The sequence below is a fragment of the Anguilla anguilla genome, chromosome 14 (genome assembly GCF_013347855.1).
Source record: "Anguilla anguilla isolate fAngAng1 chromosome 14, fAngAng1.pri, whole genome shotgun sequence".
NCBI classification, from domain to species: domain Eukaryota; kingdom Metazoa; phylum Chordata; class Actinopteri; order Anguilliformes; family Anguillidae; genus Anguilla; species Anguilla anguilla.
The window spans coordinates 18812820-18823751 of record NC_049214.1 but is presented as its reverse complement, the minus strand read 5'-3'; the positions used below and the strand labels follow the sequence as shown (position 1 = coordinate 18823751).

The 10932-nt window shown below is 37.6% G+C and overlaps 1 protein-coding gene across 2 annotated transcripts; it reads left to right on the top strand.

The window, feature by feature from the left end:
- Nucleotides 1-968: 968 nt before the first annotated feature.
- ak3 (adenylate kinase 3) lies at nt 969-10426 on the top strand. 2 transcript variants are annotated; one of them, XM_035390656.1, is made up of 5 exons: nt 983-1429; nt 4092-4211; nt 5611-5783; nt 6431-6549; nt 8623-10426. In XM_035390656.1, exons 1-5 carry the CDS (start codon nt 1282-1284, stop codon nt 8741-8743), a joined length of 681 nt encoding a protein of 226 aa, XP_035246547.1. In that variant the 5' UTR covers nt 983-1281; the 3' UTR covers nt 8744-10426. The 2 variants fall into 2 exon arrangements, with proteins under 2 accessions (XP_035246548.1, XP_035246547.1); XM_035390657.1 differs by lacking the exon at nt 4092-4211 and having other exon boundaries at nt 969-1429.
- The last annotated feature ends 506 nt before the right edge of the window (nt 10427-10932 follow it).

The window sequence follows — 10932 nt, the reverse complement described above, 5'->3', positions numbered from 1 at the left end:
ATGCGAGTAAGAAGTCACAGATCTCTACAGCCATTCAAACAAAGGCGCACAAGAATTAGAAAAAGGCAATAGCAAGATATAGGTGACGCATTGGATTTGCTGGAAGACGATGTGAATATGGAATAAGAATAGACACACGTTCCAATCACAAAAGTAATAGAGTTACTGTGCAACGAATATTTAGCTTTTATGTTACACACAGAGATGGCTAGACAATATGGCAAAAATGTTTTGAACTGTTTCGCCCTCTACCGTAATATTTTGAAATTAATTATATCCTATACATACATAAAAGTTGAACATTAGATGTCTTTAATTGTATGTTCTTAAGTGTTTTTATATGTGATGTAGGCCAGGTCTCCCTTGTAAGAGAATCTTGTTTTGTATCTCGATGGGACTTTCTGGTTAAATAAAGGAGAAATAATAATAATAATAATAATACTAATAATAATAATAATTAACATGTTTTTCAAACATAAAGATTGTTTGCCTGCTCAGGCTCTGTCAATTAATCAGTTTGTTAATGACATCATAGACATGGTCTTCAAAAAATTACCAAATCCTGCAGCAGTGAGCACTACTAGAACTTGGTTCTAGGATAGTAATAAAATCTCAGCTGAATAAAGTGCTTAACGGTGGTGAAGAAGTGAACCATGGAAAATAAATACTGTAATTTTGTTTGGTTCTTTATAATATAATCCATTAAATATTTTGATTATATTTTAAAAACCACATTGCATAGTGATTTAAATATATTGACAACAGTACCTTTGAAGGGGTCGTGATCCAAACGATTTGTCTGCCTAATAAGCAAAGATAGCTTGCTAACACCCAAGAACAAGTGTGTTGATTTGTATGCTAAGTGTTGTAAAATAAATCTACGGAAATGTTCTATTACAGGCTATGCTGTGACTCCATCACGCTCATTTGAGATCAAAACAAAAGCGGTACAGAACACAACTGTGTGATTACTGAACCGTGTCCTCCCATGCCCTTCGTTGTAAGCTACTTCGGCAGCAAGCATTCATACAATTCTGCAAGAAACTTCCTGGAACGCAACGGATTCTCCTCCTCCTTCGCCTCGCTTTAAGGTCTTAAAAAACGAGATAATTTCTGTGAGCGACTGTAGGAAGAGAAGTGGATGCCACGTTTGGAGACGCAACATTCTACAAAATACTATTGGACATATGGGATTTTGACTAAATTTTTAAAAACGCGAAGCATATTTTAAATGATAGTATCTTTAGCTTTTAATTTGTTGTTTTAAAATATATTCTGAAAATGGTTTTGCGCGTACTATTTCGAGCTATTATCATGGGACCGCCAGGCTCGGGGAAAGGAACTGTGTCTGATCGTATAAGAAAAAGTTTTGAACTCAAACACCTTTCAAGTGGGGACGTTCTGAGGGCCAACATAAAAGCCAAGACGGGTAAGCAAGCTACGGTGAATACTATAACGTACGTCAGAGTAACGGTAATGACATTTTTTTGACAGGTGAAATTAACGCGCATAATTAATCCTCGTTCGCTAAATTAGCTAGGTTTGTGTGAAAGACTACAAGATGTTGCATTTGTAGCTAACGTTGGCGTTACGCTGAATATACGAGTTAGGGAATTGCTGTCTTAAGTCATGTATACATAGTGGACAGCTAGCTAGCTGGCTAGCTAGATTTGCATGCAAAGCACAATTTAGATGGGTGCAGCTGGTTGGCTGCTAACCAGTAAACGAGATATCTGCATGTTGTTTTAAACCATTTTTTTCTCCTTAAAGTAAGTTATGTGCTAATTTAGCTTCATCTGCGTAACGTTCTTGAGAGTTATCAGGAATAATTATGTTGTGGCTAAACATTTCAAAATGTGTTGTAAACTAGAATGTGTAGCCACTTCATAAATTGCATCATCTACATAACGTTAGCGTGCACATGCAATATCTATTTATCCATTGATACACCCTGAATTAAATATAGGCTTATGAATAGCATCAATACAGGATAGCATCAATACACGTCACTTGTGAACTCAACAGTGTGTGGAGTGTACTTTGTGGCACGCTTCATCTCCTTCTGCATGACTCCCTCACAGCTACATTCGACAGACACGTCCTGCTAGCATATTAGCTGGGTATCCAATCCAGCGACTGTTCTCATGATTTGATTCGCAGTCCCAGTGTTTAAAGCAAAATTGTAAAGTAGATGCAAGCGAACTCTTTCCTTGCTCGCCAATGTTTTTGTTCGCTAAAGTTTGCATTCTGGTGGATGTAGAGAGGATAATCAGGGAGCAGTTTTTATGTTTCAACATTATTGAGTCTGTCTAAGCTTACGTCTTAAATGAACTCTATTCTTTTTGCAAAAAAGCAATGTCACAGCAAAGAAATTGACGAGGAGTGTGTTTGCTACCCGGAGACATCTGAATATGGTCTAGCAAGGATTAAGTCTGCTACTGCCATTAAGAAGCCCCCTGGAGGTGCAAAGTGAAACGTGATACATTGCCCTGATCCCCCCAGCCACATGCAATTTAATCATAGTAAAACGTCAGAAGACTGTATATTGCATTTAATAGCACTGGAAGGTTTCACACCGATTTCACAGTCATTATAGGAGGAAGATCATATGTTTAGCATTTAACTGTATGACCAAACTTTGTGACCTCCTGACTTCTTTATCACCTGCCATCTTGGAATTTTACATGCATCACATGTATAATATTGTGCCCAAGTACACTTTAAAAGGGCAATTCGAGGAAGTAATATCACCTGCGAGTATAGGCTATATTTGATTTGTTTGCAGAGATATGATAGGTCACATTTCTTGTCATATTTCTTTCAGAGAAACGTTCAGATTTTATGAAAAAATGAAAAGCCATAGGCATCATCTAGAATCCTAACAGTTATAGATATGTAATCAACCAATAAGAATGTGCAAAGTAAAAAAATAAGGATTTTATTCTTTCCATATGAATGAGACTACCCTAACCTTAGGAGTCATATGTAATATCAACATCATTCAGGACACGCAGGACTTTGCTGTGCTTACCTAAACATTGCACTATGCACAGCACAATTTTTGTGATAATAGTCCTGTCAGATGTACCTTGACCTAAGGTGTGAACCATTATATTCATAGGAACCACACATACACACACACACACACACACACACACACATACGCACACACACATATATATATATAATATATATATATTATATATATATATATATAATAATCTCATGGTATTTACATGCAGCATGCATTTATGCTTTACAAAACTGCTGTTTTTGTGTGAGTTCCACACACACACACACACATATATGTATATATATATATGCATTTTTGAGTTTTGATTTTGATTGTTTAATCATATGTTGCTTTTGTGTTAGTTACTGTTTCTAGAGTTTAAAAGCTTGTTTCCTGTGCCATGCCAAATTTTCTTAAGATGAAAAGTTGTCATACAAGGCATCACTCATTATGGGTCCTTACTGGTTGCTAAGCCTTGTTCACTGGCAGCCATTGAAATTCTGCTAGCCATTATTTTGACAGTGGAAAACGTTGTGCAAGGTGAAAATGCATGTTGGCAAAATATAGCCTATTAGCATATTGGAGTGGCATATTAATATTGAACATTATTATATTGGTGTTGCAGCCTTGGTTTTGTTGTTGATTTGCTCTCGGTAGGGACGGTAATATTTCTCTGGATTTCCCTACTTTAAAGGAGGTAAATGTGCGCTGTAAATACTGAAATAATTGATGGGGGCTAATGTGAGAAATATTAAGAAGCATTGAATATGTTCGCAAAGCATCCACTCGCAGACAGCCTTATATGTGCAGTAAACTGTATAATCGCAGAATGACTTTGCAGCTTATGGTTGGAAGAAAAAATGGTTTCACCAGGAATGTCTATTATCATCATGTTACATGCGTTCAGAAATCCCCCGCCCAGCTTACTGATAACATGGCTAACCTTTATCTAGGGCTTTTTGTTCTTAAGAACCCATAGTCCACCATAAGCGTTCATTAAAAGAGCATGCAACGTCTGTCTATGGTGGGTTTGAATTTGGGGGACATGACTCTCCGCCCTTTTTGTTTCTCCATACAGAGATTGGGCTCCTGATGAAGTCTTGTATAGACCAGGGCCAGTTGGTTCCTGATGACATCATCACTCGGCTCATCCTGTTGGAGCTACGGAATATAGAGCAGAGCCCCTGGCTTTTGGATGGTAAAAGCGCAAATTCTCTTCAATAGAAACATACAGTAACAGCATTTCTGAATTAAGATGGTGTCCCTGAGTATTCAATCACCTGAAGTATTTAGAGACCCTGTGATACTACCTTTTTTTGTAAAATGAGGTGTTCATTAAACTACAAGGTAAATATACTGTATATGCATACTTTTTTCAACTTCCTAGACAGGAAAATAACGTGGAATGTGTGCCATTTCAAACACAAGTGCTGAAGGTCTGATGTGGTATGTGCATTCTGTATGTATATTCACTACACATCCACTTGTGATTGACAGCCCACTAATAGGTTGCACCAATGATTAGATATAAATGTAAACACCATGTTATTATACACTAAATGTGGTCTCGGAATGACTAATGCAAAGTTTGTATGACTCGTGTAGCCTCACTTCCATGGAAGAATTAACTAATAGCTGTAAATACAATTCCATTCGTGATGAGTGAAAGTAATGTGCTGGTGCTTTGTGACACCACAGCACTGAGTGATGAGGGATCAACATAAACCTTCTGCCTGTATGCTGGCAGTGTGCTTCGGACATCTATATTTCTATATGTCGTTTGAGCTTTAAATATTAAAATAGTTCATAATGCTATTGGCTGAAATATCCCGGCCCGGTTGAAACCACATTTCTGAAAGGGACACCTGCGGGCAGTAAGTGGAGTGTTATTAATGTAATGTAATTCATTGATGAAAATGATTAATTGTGTGTGTGCATGCATGCATGTGTCTCTCTGTCTATTAGTTTGAGGATTCCTTTTAAATAATGCTTAAATATCTTTGGGACAGAATGTCAAATGATCATTTAATTAGATCAAAAATCTTTCATACCTGACATTCATTCATATGGCACTGTTTTTTATATCTTTGTCAAAATGGTTTGATTTTGAAGTTATAATGGCAAAAAAAATGGAAAAGTGGACAAAAAAACATATTAAAATTATATTTAAAAATTGTACACACTTATGCATTAACATTCTATATTGTTTTCAAATTTCTCAATACCAGTCATAACACAAGATTAAATCAGAGGTTTAGGTAATTTGTCACACAACAGTCAAAAGTCTAAATTAAAATGAATTGATGGATTGAAACAGTGCCTGCACCAGTGTTGTAGGCAAGGAAACTGTTTCCTGGGCACTGCAAGGGTTTTGGAGTGTAGTCAGAAACTGCAGCGGCCCATGGAGTTGGCTGCTGTTCAAATCCTAAATGCCATGTCCTCAGAAAGGGAGCGGCTTGGCAGTCTTGCAGAAATTCAAGAGGGGGGCCTCCCACTCTGTGCGACGGCAGGTTTTTGTGACTGGCCTCCTGGCGGGTGAACGTTTCTGTGACTGGTCTCCTGGCGGGTGAACGTTTCTGTGACTGGTCTCCTGGCAGGTTTCCCTCGGACTGTGCGACAGGCAGAGGCCCTGGATGAAGCCTACAATATCGACACTGTCGTCAACCTGAACGTGCCGTTCGAGACCATCAAAGAGCGCCTGACCTCCCGCTGGATCCACCTGCCCAGTGGCAGAGTCTATAACACCAGCTTCAACCCACCCAAAATCCCTGTGAGTCCACAGATTTACTATTCTTATTTGAAGAATGAAGGCATACACAATTGTGGTAACAGTATTGACAGTGATTGTCCCATACTATTCCCAAATGTGACTAAATTCCAAGTTCTTGTGTTTATGTATAGGATTTTCAAGAAATATGGTGTAATATTTCACTGGGACTGGAAAGATGGCTTACCAAGTAGACAGATAAGACTGTGAGAGGTGCTTTTACAGAAAAAATCCAAGTGGAGACCTTTGCTCTTTTCCTACCAATTAAAGTAGTGCAGGTGATCCATTTTGCAGGGATTGTGTGGAGTATAAACAGTGTTGATCTGCAGCTGCTCTGGCTTGTGGAATATAAGGCTCTTGCCCTAAGGTGACTTTCTCACTGTTGCTTTTTGTTATTTGAGATTCCCAGTGGTTACATTTACAGTGCTAAGTTCCCTTCCATATTGACACTTGACCCAGGTCTTGACTAGCTAACATTAGGTGGCAGCTGATGTCAGAGCTGGCTCATACTCATTGCATATCTGTAAATAGGAAACGGTGCCTGTAATTGCTCTGTTATGTAACTGTGCTACAGCATGTTGACAGCATTGGAAATCCATCAGCCCCCATTCAGTACAGTTGCAATTCTGACTTCGATCACATTTTCGCAGGGTCTTGACGATGTCACGGGTGAACCTTTGAGCCAGAGGAATGATGACACCCCAGAAACTGTTTCCAAGAGACTACACGCATATAAGACCCAGACAGAGCCAGTCCTGGAGTACTACAGGTACCACCAAACCTGTTGCATGGCCAATGTTCCTGATGTGGATGAATGAAGCAGTGGTATATTAGGGCCCTGGTCTCCAAACCACATTTCACAAAGCAGGATTACTGAGTTAGTAGGATAACTGTGCTGAGTTAGGGTTACAGTTATGGTTAGGAAACCACCCCCCCATTTTGGAACATGGACTGAAGTAAAAAGAACTGTTTTGGATTTTACTCATTACCTTACAGTCATTTAGCAAACGCTCTTATCCAGAGCGACTTGTACAACTTTTTACATAACGTTTACTTTACATCCATTTGTACAGCTGGATATATACAGAAGCAACGCAGGTTACTGCAAGTACCTTGCTCAAGGGTACAACGGCAGAGTCCTACCTGGGAACAAAGACCTGTTCCTTACTCGTTACCCATTCCTTACTGCCACCACACTCTGCGCAGTTATCCAGCTAACTCCGTAATCCTGCTTCGTGAAATATCCCCCCCCCACCCCTGTGTCAGATTATTGCTTACATTCTGCTTTTCATTCCAGATTATGAAGCTGGCAAAGTATTCAGTCATTCAATATTTATACATATTATCAACTGAAACAAACAGCAAATGACATTTATTAAAAGGTATAAATAAAATAAAAAACTTTCAATTAGAGACTCAGTTGTACAATTAGTCACTTGACTGTGCCTATGGAGGTCACAGGGTGAAGACAAACTGGTGGCCCTAATCATACATAATGAATTCAGATTACAGTTGCTCAGTTACACACATAAAAAGTTCTAACTATTAATTATTTATGGTGCGTAACTGAAGGGCTTTTTGCAAAGTGGATGTGGCTGTTGTTGCTATACTGTCTTGATGTGAGGGTTGAAAAGTCATGTAGAGTCGTGCATCTTTGGTCCTATAGGAGTTCTATATATGCCTTCACTCTCGCTCTGAATGCTAGAATTGTACCTGAGATTAACATCTGCGGTCACACAGCTTGTCTAGTCCTACCACAATTATAATTGCTCATGTATGTGCCTTGCAAGCTGTGATTGATATCTAGCAGTTCTATCATTTTTGTCACTTCCTGTTCAGAGTTGGATTTTATAAGCAGTGAGGCCCTGCTGACAGCCAAAGATACTAAACCTCTCCCGAATGTAATGAGCCTATAAAAAAAGCTGTTTGTGTAAGCTGCTCATTGTTCCTGTTAAACATCTGAATAAAGTAGGGAGAGACTCGTTGAATTGTACAGATAAATTACATTTGGGCAGAAGCTGTAGATGCAAAGCATAGCTGAAAATGTACTGACCTGTGGCAAGAGCATGGAGGTTCATTTAACCTGTCCACACACTGATACCACTGCAAACAATGGAGCCATTGTACGCGCTGGTGACTTCCAGGACAAGTTCAGGTGCTGGAATGCTGTCAGTGACAGAGTGCATTGGTGTGTTCTGTCAGCCTGACAATCTGTCAATGCAGTCCTGGTATATACACTCATGAATGTTTACAGTAATATGTTTGTGCAGTTTTATGTTTTAAAAAAAAAAAAAAATTCACGAGAAATTACTCTGATATCTGAAAGTTACTCCACTAAGTCATTACTGAGATCTCTTAAATTTGTAAAATTTGCATTACATTGCATGTAAATAATCCTAAAAATAATACCTTAAAAATGTTATGAAATTTTCATATTTCATCCAGTTAAGACGCCATATTTATATCATACAGAAAAGCCAAACCATTTAATATATGCTCATTTTTCATATACCAAAACTGGAAACCATTTTCAATGATTCAGTTGTTTGTTTACATCAACATATATCTTTACGAATTTAGCCTGTCCTGATGAAAACTTCTAAATTCATTTAATAATTTGTTATGGTCTGTCATGAGCACACCACATGAATTTCCCCTTGTGGGATAATAAAGTTCACCTGGACCTTGACCTTGAGCTCTTCTAAATACATAATCTTTTTATATTTAAAATGATTTAAAGGGGTTGGAAGATCTGCTGCATTTCAAAACTTAATTCCCATTCAGAAGCGCAACCAGTTTCTAGGATCTCTTTAAAACAATATGCCTCTTTACCTGTCCACAGAAGCAAGGGAGTTCTGGAGACCTTTACAGGAACTGAAACCAACAAGATCTGGCCTCATGTCCACGCCTTCCTGTCTGGGAAACTGGGCTCTGGAAACCATAAAGCTGCCGGGTCGGTGTAGACTGTCAATCATTTGACTATGTAGCATTATTATGGAGCACAAATGAGGAGAAAAGTGTCTTTGCGCTGCCACAGTTAAGGGAAAAAAATTATGGAACGTTGTCAACTGACTGGCAGAGAGGTTTATAAGAGTCAGCCATGAACAGGGAAATGAAGGAGAAAGTGAGTATGTGAATGGGCTTAACAATCAGTGGGAAATGAAAGGAAGGTGCCTGGGGTCAAGAGGACACTCCAGTGCACTGTTAACTCTCGATGGCTATATACATTGGGAAAGTGATCGAAGCAACATTAATTGTTAATCGCTTTGGTCTTAATCAGAATAAAGGAAATAAGCCTATTTCTAGGCTTTTTATTTTTGTCATAATTTGGGGTGGGGTGGGGTGGTAAAGCCTTATTTTGCATAAACTCAATTTGCCTTGTCCTGCCTTAGTATCACTTGTTCCTGAGAGGCTTGCACTTGCATTGTATTATGTATTGCACAGACAAATCAAGGTCATTTCAAAGAAATGTGTGCTGTGTGAAGATTTTTGCGAGAGATTTTATCTAACACTAATTTGACAGTGAGCACCAGATTTCCGAGGTATTTTAAGATTAAAAATACAATATTTGTGATTAGAAATAATGTAGCTTTTTTCACTTTATTCTTGAATATACATTTTTGTAAAGAAAAATGTAAGCTGTGTAATGCTTTGCTGATTGCACTTTTAAAATAGTAACACCAGAACAATTGTTATGATTTCCATTTTGAACAATGATTTCAATTTGTATTTATGACTGATTGATTTTTCTTTTTCATTCGATGTCATGCATCATAAAAATTGCCAGCCCACATGAGCTTTTAAAGACACCATTATTTTGAATAAAAGTAATTTGAAGGTATACACATATATGTGAATTGTGATAATTAACAGTGGAATCTGTGACAAAGCAACTGTAACTGGTTGTTAGTGACCACATTCAGACAAATCCCAAGAAAAGTCTTTTCTCGATGGCAAGTCTCTATTTTTGTTGAATGAAGGCAGCTAAGGGTATTTGATTACGTCCACTTGAGTGGAGTCACATTCGGGTTAAAAATCATAAAGGTTTTGTATTGTTCTTAATAGTGGGAAAATCTGGTAATTTTAACAATATTCAAATAAGATAATGTAATTCTTGTGGAACTTAAATAACCTTCTGTTGAATGATGGGCTAAGCATCATTTGTGTGGCTACCTGTACTTAACACTTAAATTTTCATAATGCCCCAAAATGAATTGCACATGCACTAATATTACAAGGGATGGGGGATGTTTATGAGTCTTAATTAAAGTGCATTATATTGGTTGTAAGTTGTTATGCGTATTAACCTTTGCCAATAATTAAAGTGTTCCAAGAGACTGATGTGTAATTTTGTCACAATTTTGCTTTTTTTTTGTCATTCACCATGATGTTTGCCTGTAAGGTTTGTTATGGTTGTTAATGCTACCTGTAATTCAGATTTCTGAGATTGTGTTCTTATTAGACTCTTAGCCTGGCCTTAAAATACTGATTCATATTTCCTGTATGTTTAGTATTACATATTAGTATTTTATATTTTTCATGTGAGTTAGAGGCATTATTTTTCAAGTACCTGAATTGAAAATAAGATGGCTTGATACAAAACATCTACATTTCTAGAACATTAAAATTTTCAATCATGGAAAAAATGTGTATGGTCATTTTTTGTGTCATTTTATCACAGTAAGTTGTATGGTTGAATTCAATTGAACTTTTTCTAAAACAAATGTGGTGTTTCATTCACAACACAAAATGTTCCTTCTGTACATGAACTGCTTACATGTATGGCTTTCCTTCTTTCAGCATATAATTTTATAGAACACCAGTGTACATTTTCACTGCTTCTGAGGTAACCAAAGGTACAAGGCTCTCTTGGGATGGAACAGGTGTGTTTTCATATTAAGCTTGAATTAATTTCAGAATGAGCGTAGCGGCTATAAATATGAACATTATGCAGGCTTTTAAGAATTAGCATAATGTATTACCTTTTAGAAGCATTTCTGGAGAAAAGTAAACAGCTTCTAGTATTTGTAGTGCAGGACGAGGCCAAATTCTTTAAGTGATAAATGGTGTTGTGGGAAATGCATGGATTATATTTACTGTTCCCTCAAGAACAGGGAGATTTATCTTTATATGGTACCTTAGTAACAACATG